Source organism: Lissotriton helveticus, chromosome 7 (genome assembly GCF_964261635.1).
Source record: "Lissotriton helveticus chromosome 7, aLisHel1.1, whole genome shotgun sequence".
NCBI classification, from domain to species: Eukaryota; Metazoa; Chordata; class Amphibia; order Caudata; family Salamandridae; genus Lissotriton; species Lissotriton helveticus.
Window position 1 is genome coordinate 1,713,172,392 of NC_136068.1, and position 24,313 is coordinate 1,713,196,704.

Below are 24,313 nucleotides of genomic sequence, written 5' to 3' on the forward strand. Positions count from 1 at the left end.
AGCAGCTATAACTTTGTGCCACATTAAGACTTGTCACCCACTTCAGGGCACTTATGGAGCATCCAACTAAGGGATGTGCAACATCTGATCCCCTTTATGTAGCAGTGACGATGAACAGCCACCTTAAATTCGCCACACTTACACAGCGCCCTATTGCCTGGATGCAGAGAGGCATTTAGCAGTGGGACAAGAAGTTCTTCAGTATCTATTTCAGTAAGTTGAGCCTCTTCTCTTTATTCCAGTCATCCGCTGTCCAACATATTTACCATATTACCAAATGTGCTTGCTATTGCTATCCTGATTCAATGATGTGAAACTATGAAAGATCCAGAATGAAGAATAAACAAGCTATTTACCTGTAGCGAACTATATTTATCTTTCATAGAATCATATACATCATAGCTCGCTTCCTTTGCACTAGACTCATCCTTTCATCTTTACCTTCACACTCACGCTTGAAATCCGAGGTAGATTGGGCTCTGGAGGGAGCAGAGATCAGTGCACTCGCACCTTATTGGCTGAAGCCTGGCCCTTTTCCAATTAAATACTTCTGCCACTAAAGGGGAACTACTTGGAGCCCTCCGGGCACTCTGACCTTTAGTACTGCTATTTAAAAGAATGATTCAAAGATGTGAATCTAGGAAAGACCCAATGCTGGAGCAGCTCCAAGTCTCATGGAGAGTGTATCCGTTAAAGAGATTCTTGACCAGGAAAGGTAAATATGCAAATACTTCATTGCACAGGGTAAGCCAATGCAGGCTATAAGGCAAGCAGTAGAAAAGGAAAGTAGAATCTCTTTCTAGACGCAGAGCGGAAGACATAATGGTGACTAGCTATGGAACAGGAAGATTGGAGACAGGACTGCAGTAGAAAGGGCAAGCGAAGGACTATAAACTGGAGGCAAAGTGGAGATAAACAGGAGGCGTAGAAGAAAAGCCAAAGGACCGCTTTTGAGAAGTCACAGGTGAGAAGCATGAACAAAAGGAGTTAACTCCTATTTATGCGCTGTGGCTAGGGAGTATGCGCCGTCTCACTGGACTGAAAGACCGCTTTCTGGAGCATGTGCAGTGTCGTGGTATATTTGGTACACAAGTGCACTGTGCAGATCTCAGCACACACTGGCCATTTCAGAGTGTGCTTCTTCTGGGATCTGTGCTCCTTCATGCTATCACTTCCCATACAGAACTTACTGTTGAGGGGAAGTTCCCCCTGGGACCTTCCACCTACCAAGGGACAAAGCTGGATGTCAAATACCCTCACCAGCAGGCTCCCAGTGAGCAGTTGAAACTAGGACCATAAGCAGGACTGGGTGATAACTGAGTAGGGACTGATTGATGAAGACTGACAGGTATCCACCGCCAAACAACTCGCTCCTCTTGAAAGCGGCTTATGTCCATCACTGCAAAGCCTTCTTCAAGGTTCACCACAGACGCCAGAGACATTAAAACACCAGGAACGAGCACCTCCAAAAAAGACACATCTTTGAAGGCTAGAAAAATAAGGCCCCTTTGCAGATCTTTTGTCATCATTCATTCACATATAATCAAGTTCGTTGCAATTTTACCAACCCCCTCAGACTTAACATACATATAAACCTTGCAATTGCCAACGATGGAAAATACATAGTATATCAATTAAGGCTGTCGGCATAAAAAAGGATTTTGATACTTATCTTCAATCTTCAGCAGAGACATCTGCCTCTTGAAATATAAGTCAATAATATCAGGTCATTACAAGTAGTTGTCTGTTTAGAACAACAGCTGTCTTTCCTAGTTTAAACTTTTTTCTCAGACTGGGTAAAATATGCTGAGTGTACAGACTATGGTGAATTCTCCCTGTCAGCATGCAGGCCAAAAACGAAGTGTGCCATACCTACTACTTCCAGCAAGTTACTACTTGGGGCCCCATGTATTACTTGCAGTATGGCCCCATGTATTTTCTTTGGCATTGCACTGTTGATCACAGGGTAGTAGGCATGTAGTTTGCCCAACCCAAAGGGGTCTGGACAAGGATATACTTGCATTACTTCTTTATGGCCACAGCCAGTGATGCCGCTTTCTGGATACTCTATTGTGGGAGTCTGGGTCAGTAGGGGTGGACTTGATCCCCCAAGAGAAGCGTGTAGCCTACATTACTAGCTCTCCATCTAGCACCACAACCACTTATGTCACTTTAAAGGCACTGAATTTCACACGGTATGAGGAAAGAGTAGGCATATTAAAATCACTAATGGTATAACCACTTCCAAAGCATTAGTCTTAGGGGACATAAATGACATATCCCTAGAGGCAGGGCAGTTGGGTCAAGATTCAATAAGTAAGGCCTAACCCACGGGGTGGGCTACTGGTCACTTTTGGGTTTGATGAAAGGTATCTTTTTTCCTAATTGCCTTACTCTTCCTTACTTACATTCTCAAGGAAGACAGAGAGCAAAACATGCACCAGGACCATGCTTCTACCCCAGAAAAGTCAGAGACCCTTTGTCACAACACTCTACAGGCTGTACTAGACAATGGAATGGAGACCGGAAGCGGACGAGAAAGGGAAGTAAAAAGAGAAAGGGGATTTGAGCAGAAGGAAGATCAATAAAATGGTTATATACAGAGCGATAAGCAATCGTAATCTTTTTATTACTTTAAAAAATAAATAAACTGCTGGAAATGTTCCTTTTGGATCCTGATCTGCAGAGTGCAACTTCCAGATAGTGCTCCTCACTGGAATGCTGGAGTACAGCCCATCAAGCGGGGAACTGCGAATGCAAAGAAAACAAGAAAGCATCAGCATGAAGTTTAATATTCACGATGAACCACATCGGTTTTAGCAGTTGCATTGAGACCCTCTCTCAATAGTTGGATCAGGACACAGTCTTACTATTTTTAGTCCATTGAAAAAAGTCAAGGGCTTTCAATTTTAGGCCCATACAATAAAAGCCTCTTTGCACTTTTCCCCATCCTACACCGTGGCACCATTGTTTTTCTTTACACAGCATGAATCAGAATGTGCAGCTCTTTGTTTTGTAAGGTGTGCAATGAAAGGCGCGGGGGAATTGATCAAATACACACAATGGTGAACAATGTGATCTCAGTCGCATTTCACTTGGATGTCTGCTTCTGTTCTCTTGCCTGGACAATGAGTGCGCTATTGCATCCAAGTATTTTGTCAGATGGAAAGCCAAAGATGATGAAGACACCACAGCAATGTTCTCTACTCTACAAGAAAGGATGTGGGCGTTGAAACTTTGGCAGCGATGGGAGGTATGACATAAAACTATCATATTAGACCCAAGTAAAATGCGAGGTTAACTAGCCCTAAAGGGCTTTCAAGATAGCAGTGTGTGTTGTGAAAATACTGGCGAGCCCTGACGAAGAACAACCCTACATTGTGTAAAGAGAGGCTGCTGCCGGGCAGGGTTGGAATGGGTTTAAGTCATGCGATTGGAGTTGGGAAGCAGTGGCTGTTTGTGTAGCTCCCAGGACTCTGTTGAAAACATACAACCATCACATGCAAGTGAGCGGTCGACACTGTGCAGTTATAAACAGGAAGCCCTAGAAGACGCCTGGAGCATGGAAACCTTATGCTTTCACTTCAATTCCTATATATCTCTGTTCTGTAGATTTAAGTTATGCCCTAACTTTAATTCGGATTGGTTTTAGATTATGTTTTCCAGACTCTAGTATGGATGTAAGTGTGGAGTTTTATGCTTTCATTGTAGAACTCGTGATGTCATGGAATGACATCCCCGATAGATTCTGTGAAGACAGTCAGTTGAAGAAGCTGGAGGTCGCTGTACACTTATGTAGATGTACTCTCATGAATAAAGGCTTTTATTCATTAACCACTGCCTCTGTGGTTACTACAGTAAGCTTTCAGAAAAGCTGCCAACGAATACTTTTATAATTGGCTCAAGACAGTGGTGGGAACTATGCTGCTCCAGTAGCAGTACTGAGAAGGGGAGAGTACTACTGTCTACTAGTACCAAGATCATTGAGTAACTGTGTACTCCACCACCGCGCCTACACCGGGAGCAGAGCTGGAGGGGGTTGTGCCCAGCCAAAGCGCCCAACATACGTGCAAGGAATATTGGCGTAAAAGACGCAATGCTAGTTACTACAGGTACAGGAAACCAAGCTGTACATTATCAGTAGTTACACTTACTCACAGTTAACCAGGGAGTGTCAGTCTGGCTCAGGGGGCTCTGAAGACGCCTGCGATTCCAATTTGGTAATAAAAGCATCCACGTCCCTGAAGCAGAAAAGGAGTTAAGTGTAATCAGAAACTACATGGAGTGCTCGGATGGGAAGAGAGAAGAGAGAATGTGTGTGGTGAGTGTCCAAGTGAGGGAAAAAAAGACCAATGGCTTCAATTAGCACTCAACTATGAAAATGAGGCACAGAAAACAGCAATGATGCTGTTTTGAGGAGGATAAAGACAGAGTCCAGAGAGAAGACTGGGTGCCACAGCAAGGAAATAGGAACAGCAGCAAGACAGAGGAGGCACATAGAGAAAGATGGAAAGGATGGAAAGGATGCATCAGATCTCTCAGTGACGTTATACAGAGTATACACAGTGTTTGAGACCCCGAACACAAACCAAAGACTAGAAAACCAACATTGAATGGTCTACTTGCCATACTCAGCAAAGCACAGTACACATCTACAACAGATGCACTAACAAAACATCCAACAACAATCATTTAGGAACAGGGAAAACACATCCTGCAAGCGGGCATTCTAACCTCCACTGGGAAAAAGAGAACAAGTTACTCACAGTACTTACTCTGCACCTGTAGTCATTGCCCTGGACTTCTGGGATGTTAGGTCTGACCTGCTTCAGCACAGAGAGTATTTCCCCAGCTCATGTACAGCCCAGCTGTACCCACGCCCTGAACCCAACAACTCCTGTCTGCATCTAGGGTCACAATCCTCAAGCTTTATCAAGAAGGTGGGTAAAAGAGACTTAGATGAGAGAAAGGTGAAGATGAGAAGCTTCCTTTAAAGTGAAAACGAACACTGCAGGAGGAAATCAGAGAAGCAGATGTGGGTTGGAAGGTTGAGATATGGGGCTGTGAGAAGCGACAAGTCATTTCAGAGAGAAGCCGCAGTGCCCTCTGGTATATTTCATTTCAGAGAGGCGCAGAAGGCATCAATGTACCTCATTTCAGAGAGGTGCAGAAGTGGCCAGAGGTAGATCTCATTTCAGAGATGTCCACACATGGGCAGAGGTACATCTCCCTTCAGAAATGTCCACAAGTGGCCAGAGATATATCTCACTTTAGAGATATGCAGAAGTGGCTCGAGGCTAGCCAAGGCACAGAGGGTCCCAGGATCCTAACTTTGTTCTCATCTTCCTAACCCATTCCACCCTAAACCAAATGTGTGATTCATCAGTCCTAGTCAGAAAGGAAGTGTGTTGAAAAACACTATAGAACGTTAGAGCCTTCAGCGGTGTTTTAACACTGGAGTTGCCCGAGCCCTGCACGCATTTGTGGTGTTAGGGATGGGGGGGGGGTTTGAAGGGTCGATCAGAAAAAAACAGCGGGGTCTGTCCCAACTGCATCTTGCAGACCCTGTGCAGACTTAGATGTTCCCCAGTGAGGGGAGTTTACATGGTGAAGTAACTTGTCACTCTGTAGCCCCCAGTCTTGAGTGCTGCCATTACCTCTGCACCGTATTGCTGACAGTCTACACTCTGTAGCAGAGGAGGTGTAAGAACAGAAAGCGCAGAGGGTCATTATCCCAACTATGCTCACCTGTTTCACAAGATATGCAATAGAGGGTTGTGATGGGACCACGGCGCCGCCAGCGCCGATACCACGGCTCCCCGCCCGATCACCACCACCATTCCCTGTTGCCCGGACAACCAAAACAACCAGGACTCCACCCCTTTCTTTTTTCCTACAGGAACCAATCACAACACAGAACCCACAGGAAGAACATCCCCGTGACCCCGGAAGTTCCTTCCCCTTTCCGGAGGCGGACCACAGAAAAGCAGGAAGAACAGACAACACCGCGTTCAAGCAGGAAGACTCGTGGCAGGAGACGGCGTGCGACGAACCCCCGGAGAAGAGAGACGAACCCGAACCAGGAGACGAGGTCTGGACGGAGGACTGGTGGATTCCAGAGGAGGACGCTGGAGAGCGGCCGCAACTCAAGGACGGAGTTGCGGCGGGCCAAGTGAGTACCAGTTCTGCGTGTGTGTAGAATAGTAGACGGTACGAGTGTTTGTAGATTATAGCCTGTAAATATCACCCTTGTATAATAGAGTCCCTCCCTTCCACGTTTCACCGAGCACTGTGTATATACGTGTGAGAGCGGCACCTTCACGTCTGTAAATAAGAACCCCTCCCCCACGTCCTGACACGGAATCACCCTCCACCCTGACCTGGCTGTTTCTTCTCCTCTCCTACCTTCCCCTCCCTTTCCTCACCTTCGTTTCAGCCCCAACACTCCGGTGAAGGAAACGGTCTCCTACCCTCCGTTTAACCGACAGTACTAACGGCCGTCATTCTATCTCTCCTTTTCCCCCCCCTCCGAGGAACCACCTTCCAGGAGCGGAGCCGACGGCTGCTTCCACGTCCAACTTCGACTTCAGTCAAGACCAACAACTGCCCCTGGACGCTCAGCGCGGAAGACTTCACTTGGAAACCGGGAACCTGTGTTTCGTTGAGACTCTCTTTACCCCTGTGCCCTACCATTGATAAACTGTAATATAATAAACTGCGGCTACGAGATAGCCTCCTACATACGGCCTCCACGCTTGTTATTCCGGTCCGCTCCCACCCCACGCTCACAAGGGTGGATGCTAATTCTTTACGTTAAAGTATAGTTCTGCTAAGGGGTCCACAAGGACACAACGTTTCTGTAGTGCGCCCCCAGTGTAGATACTGCAGAGCTGGAGAAGACTACTAAATACAGAGTCACAGGAGCTGATGGAGGCAACAAATCGGCAAATAATGCATGGGACTGGGAGACCTTAAGTCTACCTTCGGGAAATATGTGTTCCATGATATACCAGAGGGCGTAAATTAGAAAGCTGGCAACAGTGCGCAGGACGACACTTGAAGTAGCGCATTTACAGTATTGAGGTAGTTGAATACAGTGTCGTGAGCAACTTGGGTACTAAAGATATCCTCAGTAGATTAAACAAGGGATCCAGCAAATGTAGATTGGGTAGAAGCCATTTGGCCCTGAAAAGCCAGGCTGAAGCAACTACATAGATAGTAACCTGCATAGGATATTTCTGGCTTGTCCAGAGGCAAGAAGGAGTCCTCCAGGTTTTGGTGAAACAATGGGTATTGCTGAATGATCTGATTAATGGACAAATCAAGGCACAACATCAAGCATTATAGATTTCCAGTAAACTAAATATACAGCACAATGAAAACGTAGATAGAGATGTTTTAGAAACAATTAATAACTTGTGTTTGGGTAGGGTTCGAGACCGTAGCAACATTGACTGACAACTGGTGAGAATGACATCACGTAAGCAGTGAGAGAGCAGAACGCGTTTCTAAACTCTTTAATCCTTGGATACCCTCCATCCACGATATCTGATGTATAAATGAGGAGTTAGAGCTAAACCGGCTATAAGGATCGAAGATGGTAGCCCTTGGGGTTTTAGCATGCCTGTGCGTGCATCTGTGTGTGGTAGAATAATAGATCATATATGTATGCCTCACAAGGCTTTGTTCTTTGTTGAAAGTCGAAAACAGTAACACAAACCTTAAATACCAGGATTGCTACAACTTTTTTTTAACACAATGGGAAGGGAGAATTAATAGCTGGTTAGAGATAATGAGTGGTAATTGTCAATATCATGGAAAATTGGGCAGAGGAGCACAAACTAAGCCAAAACATAATAAAAATGAAATTGGTAAATTGTTCATAAACCATAAATGTGTTTATTTAAGGAAAACAAAAGGTGTTGGTGAGCTCTACGATGAAGGGCCTGCATTAGATTCACACCAGGAAGAGAAAATACCCCGCTCCCAGAGCGTGACCCAGACTTGCTGCTGTTTGGGAACCTACGTCAGCGAACTGAAAGGATCAGGAAACAAATGGAGTGCGGTGAGTGGAACAATGAAATATGTCATAATAACCCTCACTGCCTTGTTCACAAAGTGCTAAAGTACCCGTTCAAGGAAAAAAAGGACATGTTCTAATAGAACACACAACACTATAGAGCAACTGGAAAAATCTGATGGACCAAAGGCCTCAAAGGGGAAGAAACGGGGATCTCAAGATCATGTTGAAGTAGAGCCAGAGGATATGGAAGAGAACGACAAATATGCGAGCTACTCGACGTAAAGTGCTTTGATGCCTCATCAGGGGAAGTAAGCGCTATATAAATCCAAATACAATTACTCTATTTCAGCAACATCTTACAATACGTGAACAGAAGGCTGCACAAACTACTACTGAAACAGACAAACCCTCTAATGTTAGCTATGATGCGTACAACTCCTGTATTAGGATCTTGCCTTTGACCTGGACTAATAATCGTGCCTCTGTTTTGTGTGTGCTCCACCCTGGCACTTGCTGTTCAGATCCCAGTTTAGAAGAGTGAGGTGATCGACAACACTGATTTTTTTTAGATGCAGGGCCTCTATCGTGCTATGGAAATTGAACACATACTGGCTGGAGACTCGGATGAATACTTAGTGGATGAAGAGAACAAATGTGCGATAAGAACAACTCAGATGAGGGTGATTCAGATATAGTTCATAGTTACTTGGATTCAGAGGCTTGTAAATTCACCATTGGAACAAGAAAGTAACACAAAAGGATATGAGAGGGTGGAATCACTTCAATGATAACCGCAACTTTCACACATTAAGTGAAGATGAAACATTATTTGTAGCTAGATATGTTAGGCGCTTTGATTAGTAAAACAAAACAGGCTCATACGTTATGGATGGATATATTACGACATATCTGACATGAAAAAGAGCAAAACAGGATGCCACGATGTTGTGTCTAGTTCCAGAATTTGTAATTAAGGCAAGCAATAGATTTCCGCTCTGCCGAAGTGTGGGAAATTGGGCTGTTGGTTGACTGAGGTGCGTGTCCTGGTCAAGCAGAAACCACAATCCTTGTGGGGTTGAGGCACAAGCCAACCCTAAATTAATCTGTGCTCTGGTAACTTGGCACTGAGCAGTCAGGCTTAGTTATAGGCCATGTGTAAAGAATTTGTGCAAATCCTCAAACAGTAATAAAGTGAAAAACACAACACAAAAAGGTCCCCACACCAAGTTAAACAAATGGAGATTTTTTAGTAAATAAAACAAGACAAAAACAACAAAAATCCAATTAGTACAAACGCACATATTAATTTTAAAGGTTTTAGTGAAAACAGCACCAAAAACCACAAAGTGCCAACTGTAGATATCTGGTCTTGCCAGACCGGGACAAAGTAACAAGTTCAGGCTGACCGCAATGGAGTGTGGGCCAGCTAAAGGGACCCAGTTAGGCTGCCAGAACAAAGCACCCTAAATTCGGGTTAGCGGATCGTTGCTGTGAACCACATCGAAGATGCATTACTCAGCCGAAACGATGCCTTGGTTCCGAGATGCGGCAAAGCTGCAATACGAGGGTTGTGATGCGAAATCCAGCCCTGGGCATGGGATGCAGAGTTGGGTAGATGTGTCGGTTCCAAAGAGCTAAGAGGCTGCAATTTGGAGTCTGGCGTTGTCGCTGAGGCTGCCGTTGACAAAGGATGCGAGGGCCTACGCCAAGGATGAGTTGCGCAGTGGAAGTTCTGAAGGTGGTAGCGGGCAGTGGCGGTGATGAGTCTTTGTAACGGGTCCAATCCGCGCAGCAGCAGTGATGCGTCGGCTCTGCTCGGGTTTGCGCAGCTCTGCTTGATCCACAGAGGTTGGCAAGCACCTTAGGCAGACTTCCAAGGGTCCAAGATTGGGGTGGCACCACTTGGCAGGATAGATTCATAGATGTCAGAGTGCAGGTGCAATGTTGCTGGAAGCCTGTTATGTCCCGGAGGCTTCAGATCAGGAGGCCAGCGAACTAGCTCTTGGAGTCACTCTGGGCTCTAGAGATGCAGGTCCAGTCCTTCTTACCCAGGCAAGAGGACAGCAGTTTCTTCAGTATAATATGATATGAATTGCCTGTATTGAATCAGTCAAGGTTAAAAAGTTACGTGCTTAGTGTCTCAACCTTGATTGATTCAAAACAGGAAATTCCTGTCATATTATATTGTTTTTTCCAAATGAGTTTCATGTGAACGCATGTTCAAAGTTTATACTTGATACCTATGTTCAAATGGACATTGAGTTGCTCTTGTACTTTCATACACTAGCAGTACCTTCAGAGCAGCAGTCCAGCAGAGTGCCAGTCCTTTCAGCAGCATAGCAGTCATTCTTCTTGACAGAGCATCTACAGGTCCTGAAGTGTACTGAATACTTGGTGTCAGAGGCCCCTTTTTAGACACAGTTGTTCCTTTGAAGTGGGGAGAAGCTTCTAGAGGTATGCATTTGCAATGCACAGATGCATTGGCTTCCTAGCCCTGCCTCCAGACTCACTACAGGGGGTATCCAGCCCTTTGTGTAGAGACAGGACACAGCCTATACAAGTGTAAGTGAGGCTGGGTCCAGCTCCTTCATCCTATACTGCCAGTGATAGCCCATCCAGTCATACCCAAAGTCCCTATTGTGTGTGGCTGTCTAGGAAGAATATACAAAGCTCAACTGTTAACCAGTCATGTGACCCAGAGACCGGCTGTACGCACCAAATGGCTAAGGCAAGAAAATTGCAACTTTCTAAATGTGCAAAAAGAACAACTGATGGGCAGAATGCTGAACAATGCCAAACATTCACCCTAGTACAGAGATCCATCGTTTTATTTTGCCCCCCCCTTCCCATTCCAGTATAAATTCAGCCAAATGCAAATCAATCTTGACCTTGTTCCCCATGGGAACAGCCCAGCCGGAGCCGACAGGCCAGGTCCTCCTTGTTCTGAAAACAAGCATCCTGAGACCAGTTTCAGAATATCACCCTCATCAGCCAGGCTAGCTTGACTCCAGTGGCCCACGTCTGGGCATACCCATTCCACTCAGGGTGACAAATGCAAAAAGAACAATTGATGGTCAGAATGCTAAACAAAAAAACGATGGATAAAGGCCCAGATCTCTGTACTGGGGGTGAATGTCTGACATTGTTCAGCATTCTGTCCATCAACTGTTCTTTTAGCAATTGTCACCCTAGGGGAGAAGGGTATGCCCAGACGTGGGTCTAGTTCTCACTGTGCCAATGGTTTCAAGCTGGCCTGGCTAATGAAGGGTTGTACCCCAAAACCAGTCCCAGGACGCTTGTTTCCAGTATTGGGAGCCCCTGGCCTGCCAGTTCGGGGCTGAAGTGCTCCCATGGGGAGCAGGGTCAAGACTGATTTGCATATGGCTGGGACTAACCTGGAATGGCATGGTGCGCAAAAAACAAATAGAATTAGGCCCAGATCTCTGTACTGGGGTGAATGTTTGACATTGTTCAGCATTCCGTCCATCAACTGTTCTTATTGCAACTTTCTAAATGTGGCATTTGCAGAACTGCAATTGAAAATCCAACTTCACCAAATGTTAGGGATTTAAAATGGTAACCCCGGAGACACCAAACATGAACTGGTTACTTGTTTTGATTAGGAAATTACACTTATAAAATGAAAACTCCCTAAAACTATCGGATAGGTAGACTTTGCAGTACTGAAAAACTACTTTAGGAATTTTTCACTACTAGGAAATGTAAAACTTAAAAGTACATGTCCTACTTTTTAAATACATTGCACATTGCCCTCTGGGCTGTCCAAGGCCAACCCTAGGGGTGGCTTACATGCATTAAAAAGGAAGCTTTGGACCTGGCAAAAGGTTTATTTTACCAGGTCGAAATGGCAGTTTACAACTGCAAACACACAGGCTTCAATGGCAGGCCCGAGATATGTTTAAAGTACTACTTAAGTAGATGCACAATCAGTACTGCAGGCCTACTTGTAGCATTGAATGTAAATGCCCTGGGCACAGGCAGCATTTAATAGAGACATGTAAGTAAATTAAATATGCCAATTGGGTATAAGCCAACATTGACATATAAGCAACATTGACTGACAACTGGTGAGAATGACATCACGTAAGCAGTGAGAGAGCAGAACGCGTTTCTAAACTCTTTAATCCTTGGATACCCTCCATCCACGATATCTGATGTATAAATGAGGAGTTAGAGCTAAACCGGCTATAAGGATCGAAGATGGTAGCCCTTGGGGTTTTAGCATGCCTGTGCGTGCATCTGTGTGTGGTAGAATAATAGATCATATATGTATGCCTCACAAGGCTTTGTTCTTTGTTGAAAGTCGAAAACAGTAACACAAACCTTAAATACCAGGATTGCTACAACTTTTTTTTAACACAATGGGAAGGGAGAATTAATAGCTGGTTAGAGATAATGAGTGGTAATTGTCAATATCATGGAAAATTGGGCAGAGGAGCACAAACTAAGCCAAAACATAATAAAAATGAAATTGGTAAATTGTTCATAAACCATAAATGTGTTTATTTAAGGAAAACAAAAGGTGTTGGTGAGCTCTACGATGAAGGGCCTGCATTAGATTCACACCAGGAAGAGAAAATACCCCGCTCCCAGAGCGTGACCCAGACTTGCTGCTGTTTGGGAACCTACGTCAGCGAACTGAAAGGATCAGGAAACAAATGGAGTGCGGTGAGTGGAACAATGAAATATGTCATAATAACCCTCACTGCCTTGTTCACAAAGTGCTAAAGTACCCGTTCAAGGAAAAAAAGGACATGTTCTAATAGAACACACAACACTATAGAGCAACTGGAAAAATCTGATGGACCAAAGGCCTCAAAGGGGAAGAAACGGGGATCTCAAGATCATGTTGAAGTAGAGCCAGAGGATATGGAAGAGAACGACAAATATGCGAGCTACTCGACGTAAAGTGCTTTGATGCCTCATCAGGGGAAGTAAGCGCTATATAAATCCAAATACAATTACTCTATTTCAGCAACATCTTACAATACGTGAACAGAAGGCTGCACAAACTACTACTGAAACAGACAAACCCTCTAATGTTAGCTATGATGCGTACAACTCCTGTATTAGGATCTTGCCTTTGACCTGGACTAATAATCGTGCCTCTGTTTTGTGTGTGCTCCACCCTGGCACTTGCTGTTCAGATCCCAGTTTAGAAGAGTGAGGTGATCGACAACACTGATTTTTTTTAGATGCAGGGCCTCTATCGTGCTATGGAAATTGAACACATACTGGCTGGAGACTCGGATGAATACTTAGTGGATGAAGAGAACAAATGTGCGATAAGAACAACTCAGATGAGGGTGATTCAGATATAGTTCATAGTTACTTGGATTCAGAGGCTTGTAAATTCACCATTGGAACAAGAAAGTAACACAAAAGGATATGAGAGGGTGGAATCACTTCAATGATAACCGCAACTTTCACACATTAAGTGAAGATGAAACATTATTTGTAGCTAGATATGTTAGGCGCTTTGATTAGTAAAACAAAACAGGCTCATACGTTATGGATGGATATATTACGACATATCTGACATGAAAAAGAGCAAAACAGGATGCCACGATGTTGTGTCTAGTTCCAGAATTTGTAATTAAGGCAAGCAATAGATTTCCGCTCTGCCGAAGTGTGGGAAATTGGGCTGTTGGTTGACTGAGGTGCGTGTCCTGGTCAAGCAGAAACCACAATCCTTGTGGGGTTGAGGCACAAGCCAACCCTAAATTAATCTGTGCTCTGGTAACTTGGCACTGAGCAGTCAGGCTTAGTTATAGGCCATGTGTAAAGAATTTGTGCAAATCCTCAAACAGTAATAAAGTGAAAAACACAACACAAAAAGGTCCCCACACCAAGTTAAACAAATGGAGATTTTTTAGTAAATAAAACAAGACAAAAACAACAAAAATCCAATTAGTACAAACGCACATATTAATTTTAAAGGTTTTAGTGAAAACAGCACCAAAAACCACAAAGTGCCAACTGTAGATATCTGGTCTTGCCAGACCGGGACAAAGTAACAAGTTCAGGCTGACCGCAATGGAGTGTGGGCCAGCTAAAGGGACCCAGTTAGGCTGCCAGAACAAAGCACCCTAAATTCGGGTTAGCGGATCGTTGCTGTGAACCACATCGAAGATGCATTACTCAGCCGAAACGATGCCTTGGTTCCGAGATGCGGCAAAGCTGCAATACGAGGGTTGTGATGCGAAATCCAGCCCTGGGCATGGGATGCAGAGTTGGGTAGATGTGTCGGTTCCAAAGAGCTAAGAGGCTGCAATTTGGAGTCTGGCGTTGTCGCTGAGGCTGCCGTTGACAAAGGATGCGAGGGCCTACGCCAAGGATGAGTTGCGCAGTGGAAGTTCTGAAGGTGGTAGCGGGCAGTGGCGGTGATGAGTCTTTGTAACGGGTCCAATCCGCGCAGCAGCAGTGATGCGTCGGCTCTGCTCGGGTTTGCGCAGCTCTGCTTGATCCACAGAGGTTGGCAAGCACCTTAGGCAGACTTCCAAGGGTCCAAGATTGGGGTGGCACCACTTGGCAGGATAGATTCATAGATGTCAGAGTGCAGGTGCAATGTTGCTGGAAGCCTGTTATGTCCCGGAGGCTTCAGATCAGGAGGCCAGCGAACTAGCTCTTGGAGTCACTCTGGGCTCTAGAGATGCAGGTCCAGTCCTTCTTACCCAGGCAAGAGGACAGCAGTTTCTTCAGTATAATATGATATGAATTGCCTGTATTGAATCAGTCAAGGTTAAAAAGTTACGTGCTTAGTGTCTCAACCTTGATTGATTCAAAACAGGAAATTCCTGTCATATTATATTGTTTTTTCCAAATGAGTTTCATGTGAACGCATGTTCAAAGTTTATACTTGATACCTATGTTCAAATGGACATTGAGTTGCTCTTGTACTTTCATACACTAGCAGTACCTTCAGAGCAGCAGTCCAGCAGAGTGCCAGTCCTTTCAGCAGCATAGCAGTCATTCTTCTTGACAGAGCATCTACAGGTCCTGAAGTGTACTGAATACTTGGTGTCAGAGGCCCCTTTTTAGACACAGTTGTTCCTTTGAAGTGGGGAGAAGCTTCTAGAGGTATGCATTTGCAATGCACAGATGCATTGGCTTCCTAGCCCTGCCTCCAGACTCACTACAGGGGGTATCCAGCCCTTTGTGTAGAGACAGGACACAGCCTATACAAGTGTAAGTGAGGCTGGGTCCAGCTCCTTCATCCTATACTGCCAGTGATAGCCCATCCAGTCATACCCAAAGTCCCTATTGTGTGTGGCTGTCTAGGAAGAATATACAAAGCTCAACTGTTAACCAGTCATGTGACCCAGAGACCGGCTGTACGCACCAAATGGCTAAGGCAAGAAAATTGCAACTTTCTAAATGTGCAAAAAGAACAACTGATGGGCAGAATGCTGAACAATGCCAAACATTCACCCTAGTACAGAGATCCATCGTTTTATTTTGCCCCCCCCTTCCCATTCCAGTATAAATTCAGCCAAATGCAAATCAATCTTGACCTTGTTCCCCATGGGAACAGCCCAGCCGGAGCCGACAGGCCAGGTCCTCCTTGTTCTGAAAACAAGCATCCTGAGACCAGTTTCAGAATATCACCCTCATCAGCCAGGCTAGCTTGACTCCAGTGGCCCACGTCTGGGCATACCCATTCCACTCAGGGTGACAAATGCAAAAAGAACAATTGATGGTCAGAATGCTAAACAAAAAAACGATGGATAAAGGCCCAGATCTCTGTACTGGGGGTGAATGTCTGACATTGTTCAGCATTCTGTCCATCAACTGTTCTTTTAGCAATTGTCACCCTAGGGGAGAAGGGTATGCCCAGACGTGGGTCTAGTTCTCACTGTGCCAATGGTTTCAAGCTGGCCTGGCTAATGAAGGGTTGTACCCCAAAACCAGTCCCAGGACGCTTGTTTCCAGTATTGGGAGCCCCTGGCCTGCCAGTTCGGGGCTGAAGTGCTCCCATGGGGAGCAGGGTCAAGACTGATTTGCATATGGCTGGGACTAACCTGGAATGGCATGGTGCGCAAAAAACAAATAGAATTAGGCCCAGATCTCTGTACTGGGGTGAATGTTTGACATTGTTCAGCATTCCGTCCATCAACTGTTCTTATTGCAACTTTCTAAATGTGGCATTTGCAGAACTGCAATTGAAAATCCAACTTCACCAAATGTTAGGGATTTAAAATGGTAACCCCGGAGACACCAAACATGAACTGGTTACTTGTTTTGATTAGGAAATTACACTTATAAAATGAAAACTCCCTAAAACTATCGGATAGGTAGACTTTGCAGTACTGAAAAACTACTTTAGGAATTTTTCACTACTAGGAAATGTAAAACTTAAAAGTACATGTCCTACTTTTTAAATACATTGCACATTGCCCTCTGGGCTGTCCAAGGCCAACCCTAGGGGTGGCTTACATGCATTAAAAAGGAAGCTTTGGACCTGGCAAAAGGTTTATTTTACCAGGTCGAAATGGCAGTTTACAACTGCAAACACACAGGCTTCAATGGCAGGCCCGAGATATGTTTAAAGTACTACTTAAGTAGATGCACAATCAGTACTGCAGGCCTACTTGTAGCATTGAATGTAAATGCCCTGGGCACAGGCAGCATTTAATAGAGACATGTAAGTAAATTAAATATGCCAATTGGGTATAAGCCAAACTAGCATGTTTTAAGGAAAGAGCACAAGAATCTAGCACTGGTTAGCGGTGGTAACGTGTGGAGAGCCCCAAGGCGCCCAAAACTTAAGTCAGCAAAAACAGGAGATCGAAGGCAAGACGTTAGGGGGAAAACCATGCCAAGGAGATACCATGTCTAACACCGAGTAATGGCAAACAGTGTGCATTTAATTTCGTAATGCCTGTAGGGTACATTTTATATTGATTGTGCTCGATATGGGTGGAAGTTAAAGTGGCTAAAGTGGAGCTAGGCATCATCACTGGAGGAGTTCTTCCTATAGCATGTTTAGGGAACACAGACTAAGGAAAGTGGCAATATTTTATTTATTCTAAATGGGAATGCAGTAGAAGGTTGTAGAACATCCTATATACATATTAAGAATGAAGTGTGATCAAACATGGGCTATGCAGTTGGAAAATCAAATTGCATAAATAAATTCTTTAGTGGTATCAGAGGTTATAGTAAACACTTTATTTGTATCTTAAAGTGAAGGCATTATGGTTAAAAGGCATACTACTCTTCCTTATACAAATACGATATTCACTTCACTCCCTAAATTGAAGCCCTTCTAGCCTGCGTTGTTGCAGTGCCAGTTCCGGTCCCCCTGACGGGTTGCTAGCTGAATGGTGGATCAAGGGGAGGTGAACCTCATGGCCATTGGCAGTCTTTTCGTTGCCTTAGCAGAGCAACGCCTCTGGACCCCTACGCAAGCAGCCCTGGGCGCATGGGGGTTTTAAGCTGGTATGTGAACCTGGGGTGGTTAGTGGGTTTTCTGGTGTGACATGCTCTATTTTGGGTTGGTCTGGTTACTCTGTCGAGGGCAGCAGTGCTGATAGGAGCTGGTGTGCTGAAACAAAAACCAGTGCACACAATAATAATAATTTCTCGTGAATAGTATCACAAATGTTTACGCAAGAAGGGATTTTGATCACCATAAGAGATTTTTTATAAGATGTTTGTTTATTCACCAGTGGTGTCTCCTGTCAAGGAGAGTTACCACAGAAAAACACAAGTCCAGCCGACACGTGTTTCGTCAACAGCCTGAGCCGTGACTCTTCAGGGCTGATTAAACGTGTGGAGATACTTTGTCGGGGGACCGGTGATACTTCCAACCCGGTCCTAATCGGGTAGTTTAAGAAGAAAACGGAAAGTTGAGTCAGTTTCCAAAATGAAGATTAAGGATGGCGGAGGACGTGCGGATAAAGACGTCCTCATGAAGCAATGGCTGTGGGCCAAAGCTACAGACGTGACGGATAAGTCGGTTACCGGATGGTTCCCACATCCGGTTGGCCTGATGCTGCACGAGCCGTGGCACTACCCTTGAGATCACTGGTGGCAGTGTCTGGGGGCTATGAATGCTCTCTCTGTCCGTGCTGGCCAGGAGCGTGGACTAAAGGACTGTTAAGAAATAGCTGGTTAATTCTTGGGAAGGCAATGGTGTCCATCTTGATTCGAACTACAAACTCAGTGAGCCTTGCCCATCGTTCCTGCTTAACTGGGTCACACTGGCTAAGTATTTGAGTGGCAGCCATCTTGAAGGCTGACTAAGTGCATTGAAGGTGAACATAAAGAGATTCAAGCCTAAATATCAATATTTGACTGGCAGGGTTTGTGAGGGAAGCCTTTTACCAGTGACTTTTGTCCTCATGCTCATCTCCTGCACTGAACAGCCAATATTAATTCCAGCTCTATCCATTAACTTCTTGTCCCTCATTCCTATCTTTCTCCCTCAGGCCTTATGAGCATGTTCACGTTGGCAGGCAGATCAAACATGGGGTAATCAATCTAACCAACAGGAACAGGCCTTCAGTTATCTCCTGGTGTCTCTATTTTCTTACAGTAACAAGAATTTCTTCAACTAACTTGCTAATTCACCACTCTAACTTCGAAGGGCTCATCTTCTTTCAACATAACATACCAGCTCTCAAACCCTGTACAGAAACTCGTGCTCTCTCCTACCAACATTGATACAAGTCTCAAGCCCATTGACCTTTAATGCTTTGAGATCCAAAATCTAGCATTGGTGACTTAAAATTCATATTTCCAGTGGATTCATTAAAGCCCTTTAGTTTTCATTTCTTGACCATCCCTGAAACATGGCTCAAAAACAACTTTGTAACTGACATCCGCAACCTTCTTCCACTTAACTACAACATCCTATCTAGAAACAGAGCCACGCCAAGGTACACAACTCTCTCCCTTTCAAGATTATCAATGGTGCATCTGTCCCCTCCTTTGAGCATATCTTAACAAAAGAGCTCCTGCCCTCCATCTCTTCTATGATCTGTGCAGTCATTTACCGCCTATTTAGCAAACCCTACTGTGAAGCAATCACGTTATCATCCTTGATGATGTGCATATCTGGACTGATGATCCTGCAAACACCTATGCCCAAACCTTTTTAAAGGAAGAGAATGCTATTGGTGTAACAGAGCTGATCAGGGAACCAACTCAGGAAGGTTGTCTTAGCCTCAAACGCTTGTTCACCTTTTCCTCTAAAATCAACTTGCTCTTAATTGAACACCTATCATGGTCAGATCCCTTCCTAATCAAATTCACCTTTGACATCGTACAAACCAAGGCACGCAAGTCTGGACAGAACTCCAGCCTGGGCAATTTCATGGAAGAACCTTAATAGCATGAAGCTGAATATCTGACTACAGAAAAGGGAGCCTTGGAAAGGTGTTTAAAGCCAAACTGCAAAACAATTGATTAGCCTGCAGAGCATTTGCCAAGGAGTATGAAGCAGTATGTGCTAGGTCTAAAAATGACTCGTACCAATCCCACATCAACTCATCCAACAACTCCACCAAGGAGGTTTTTCAAATCTTCAATGAGATTATATCAGCTTAGCTGGTGCCCCCAAAAATGACTTTGCCCTTTATCCTAAACCCTGGGATCACCTCCTGTCGTTTTCCAAGAACACCACTGACTCCCTCAGGGCACATATTATGGACTCCAGTGCGAGATCTTCTGCACACGCCTCTCAACCCACCATTGATACCTCTACATGACTTGAGTCGACTCCATCCCTTCAACCCAATGTCCTTACATTAGTGGAGTTTGTTTCAGGGACGGAATTGTAAGTTAAAAACATGTGGTCCTCATTCAAGAAGTGATCACCGTTATAGGATGTAATCAATGCCAAAGGCATTAACCTGGGTCTACCTGCAGTCGTACCAATTACATCCCTTGTAAATAGCTCCCTAGGTAGTGGGATAATCCCCCAAAACATCGACATGCAATTATTAGACCCATGCTAAAGAAACATACTGCAGATCCCAGCTACCTAGCAAATTAGAGATCAGCCTCCAAGCTCCCCTGTGTTGCTAAGGTTGTTTAAACAGTGATCTCTGACACCTCCGCCGTCATCCGGAAAGCAACAACATCCTGAATGATCGCCAATCAGGATTTAGGCCAAGAAGAAGCACCAAAACACACTTTTAAACATAAATGAGGAACCCTGTAAGGCCAGCGATCTAGGCCATCCCTGTGCCCCGATACTTCTAGATCTCTCAGCCGCAATTTCATATCGTAATTCATGATATGCTAAACGTCATCAATTATAGTGTGAATTAACAACACTGCACTAATATCACTCAATTGATTCCTTCACAAATGCACCCAGAAAGTCAAGTTGGGCCCCTTCTTCTCCAAAACTGCTGTGCTGCAACTCAGGGCTCTGCAGTGTTTCCCATCTTATTTAATATACACATAGCTAAGTTGGCATCCATGCGGACTTCCTATGATATTGAGTAACACTTGGAGCTGGGCGTCATCTGCATACATCAGAGGATTAGCATTGATCTGGGCTCCCTAAACAAGATTTCGGAGTGTGTGTCTCCCCCCCATCGCTCGAGCAGCACAACAAGCTTTGACTCAAATGCGATAAAACAGAACTCCTGCTTTTCGGGATGTTCAGCCCATCCTCCTTCTCCCTCCCCAACAAAGCCCTAGGTCCTCCCTGCACTACTGTGAACCTAGGCCTAATTTGAGTGTGATTCTTTAACAGTGTTTTATCATTCTTATAGTGTATGAACTCTGTAAAACTACATGTTGCCACCTTCGACAACTGCAAGGAATTCTGCCATTCCTTACTTTTTCCCCAGAAAATCACCTTAGTGGTGGCAGTTCTCCAATCCAGCCTGGATTATAGTTTAGTAGTAAACTAGTCTGCATAGTAACATCTTTATTGTTTCAATTAATAAAAATTGGTACAATATACAGCCCAGCTAAGCACCGAGCCCTAAAAGTAGTTATAAAGTAACAGTGTTAATATGGAAATAAATAATTTAGAACATAACCAGATGAATACTATTTATAAGTCCAGAGGTAAAACATCTAGCAGAAGTCATTGTGGCACATTATTGTCTAGATGTTTCATTGCATTGTACAGAATATCTACGAAGTGGTCAAATCTCGCGAGGTCCGATGGCCGGCTGATGTGAAAGCAATAGCTCAATCCAAACCACGTCATTCCGGCCCACGCTGTCAGGAGATAGATGGTTTGAGAATGGGCAGTTATTACTTGATGCGGATAGTGAAGTTGGTGACTTCCTGGGAGAGTTGCCTGGTTCAGTGATCTCCCGGCAGCTTATGGCATGGTTGGTGTTTTTTCCAGAAATTGGATGCAACAAGACTATTGTAAGGTCTGGGTGTCCCAGACTGGATTGCCTTTCGAGGCAGCTTTTTGGTACTTTGCCTCCTTTGGTTGGGACAATGTTTTTTTGTTGCATAACTGAATACCTATACCAAATTTCCAAATGTTTGAGGAGGAGATAGATGTTACTGAAGGTCTCCTGCCACAGTGACTCTTCACTTTCAAATTTGATGGTCATGGATGCAGCAGCAGCGATGCGATGTGATGTGATGTGATGGGGCATCATGGTTTGTTAAATAAATAGAGGCCTTTGTCTTGCTACAAAGCGCTGCGTCTGCCCGGTGGTGCCGTCAGCTTATCTGCGCCACTACGTTTACTCCTAGGGATAAGCGAATGTCAGCTGGTGAAGAGCTGAGGGGATTGGCGCTGCTTGTCGGAGAGTACAAGCACAGCACTACACACCTCAGGCCACTAAGACGGTCTTCCTTAATTGTTTTCGCTTCGTAACTCTCGAGGGCGTCCGCTGGGTGTCCACTGGCTTGGACATTGCCACGGAGGCTTATTGTAACTTATTATGGAGTGTTGCAATGTTATTGTGTGAGAAAAGTTCCTGCTAAGCCGGAGCAAAAAGATGCGACTAGCATTTAAGGGGGTCCAGGAAGAATTATTTGGGGTCCTTGGGCCTAAGAGTCTGAGGTGGGAGGCTGACTTTTTGCACGATTTTGTGCGCCCCCACAAAAGTGCTCGTTGATCTTCCTTGGTCACTGGCTCCTGTACTGCAAAGAAGACTCATGGAATCTAAGGACTCCCTGGACTCTGTGGGCCACTGGGCAAATCAGCGGGAGCAGGGTGCTGAAACAATGGCCCAAACCGGGTGAAGCGAGGCAAGGGGAATGGTATGAAGGGAGGCGTTGCAAATCATAGCTTAGGGTGGGCAAGGGGGCCGGTGGGATTTACCACAGTAGAAGCTACACCGGAATTAGGCCAGCCACCTCCACACCAGGCAGAGCCAAGCCAAGCGCCACGGTGACTAGCTCACCATGGCTTGCCGAGCCCATGCCTTCACTGGGTGGGCTCCCCCGCCTGTCAACTAAGTCTCCCTCCTCTATTGTGCCTTGTCCTCCATGCCCCTTTGTCGCCTGCTCCACCTACCTCGGTCAGCCGTCCGCCTTCCTGAGTGTAGTTCAGTGTAGACCTGTCCCGCACAACACTGCCCTCAGCTCCCTCCATCCAGGAGGCAAGCGCGTCCAGATCCAGGAGGCTGATCACTGATGCTGCTGGATGTTGATGAGCAGACGCGTGCGAACATGGATTACTGTAACAGTCTCTATATCGGACTCCCGAGCATAACCCTTGTCAAGCTACAAAATCAGCCCACCACCATGGTTCTGGGACTGATACACCATGATCATATTACTTTGAATCTCTCAGATCTCTTTGATTTGTAAGATTTGCTTCAAAACTCTCTACATGGTTCACTTAGCACTCCATGATCGAAACCCAAAATCCATCTGTAACTTCTTTGTGCCTTACTATATATCCTGGGACCTCAGGGCCATCAACTGTACTCTGAAGGCTCCCTAACAAGCCAGAAACAAAGGATTTTGAGGCCATGCTCTCTACCACCAGGGCCACCCAAATGGAAACCTCTACCCACCCAAATAAGACTTGAAATTGACTATATCATGTTTAGAAAATCACTGACGAAACACTTATTTCATAAGGATAGACCAAGTTGCATTGTGGTGCCTGGCTGACTTTCTCAAGTCCTAGCAGTCAGACGAGTAGGGTAAGTTTGCCCCTTTCCACTCGGGCTTAGGACTTCTCCTTACAAAAGGCACTGTCATCTCTTCCTCATCATATCAGTAGGTCTAATTAGATGGCAGTGTACAATGATCTATCTCACTAGGATATTTACCACTTTCCTCTCACCCATTGCTGCCCACCTTAGTGCTCTGACACCAGTTTTAGATGGTTTATAGTGCTTAAGAAAAAGCCCAAATAAAATTAATTCAGTGAGTAAACCAAAGCTAAATGGTATTTATAGTTCAGCTAACAACAATCTGAAACATCCCTTAAAACTTGCTAACACAATTATTTACAGACAATAATATCCCTAGACATTACGATAAAGGGGTTGAACAATGCTTATGAAATCTATCTGTCTGAACAGATTTCAAATCCTTAAACTGGATTTTTATGAAAAAAATATTAAGTTTGGAACCTTTAAGACAGTTACAGCAGTTGTATTATAGTGTCTGGGGCACCTTTTAAAATTTGGGACTACAAGTAATATTTTAGTTGTTTGATGGTGTATCCCATGGATTGTCCACGAGACCCTGGTTTCACTGCTTTCTTTCATGTCTGTTCTTGCCTTATCTTTGCCGTGAGTTTCCAATCCCCCCCTATTATACTAGTGGCTGCGTCTGTGACAATTTATCTTTTTTCTCACCATATTTGTAGCTAGATTGGACTTTAGTTGTTCTAAATGAATGTTAGCTAAAATCTATAACTGCTTCCAACCTAGGACATTCCTAACTTTGTTTTAGGGAGAGCATGTACTTCTGATTAGGCAACGACAAGTACACCAACACTGACCTGTCTGAGTACTGCTTCTCAACGGGGCTTTTCACTTAATACGTTCCTCTGCATATACAGGCAGATGCATCAACGAAAATACCGGGAGCAAACGGGCAGATTCTCAGAATCTGGCCGTTTGCTCCCGGTATTTTTGCATTTGGGATGCATCATCCCAAATGCAGAAATCGCAATTTAAGGAATCTCTAAATAGTGATTCCTTAAATTGCTCTTGCATTTAAGGAATCCCAAAATGAGATTCCTTAAATGCAATGCATGAAACCCAAAAAAATAGCGAATTCGCTAATAGGGGGAGCAAATTACCATGAAGTTGAACTTTGTGGTAATTTGCTAAAACTTTGAAAAATGCACTTTTGTGCATTTTTCAAAGT

At 44.7% G+C, this 24,313-nt stretch overlaps 1 protein-coding gene across 7 annotated transcripts in view; it reads right to left on the minus strand.

Moving 5' to 3' along the window:
• Window positions 1-2,606: 2,606 nt before the first annotated feature.
• The window catches only part of PROSER3 (proline and serine rich 3), a 166,520-nt gene continuing 144,813 nt past the window's right edge, over window positions 2,607-24,313 (minus strand). For 6 of the 7 annotated variants that reach the window (XM_078655406.1, XM_078655403.1, XM_078655404.1 and 3 more), the window contains 2 exons: window positions 4,159-4,241; window positions 2,607-2,748 (listed from right to left, as the gene is read on the minus strand). In XM_078655406.1, coding sequence (XP_078511532.1) covers window positions 4,175-4,241 — 67 coding nt within the window. In that variant the 3' untranslated portion in view covers window positions 2,607-2,748; window positions 4,159-4,174. Of the gene's footprint in view, window positions 2,749-4,154; window positions 4,242-24,313 lie in introns of all 7 variants that reach the window. The other variant, XM_078655402.1, reaches the window with a different exon arrangement.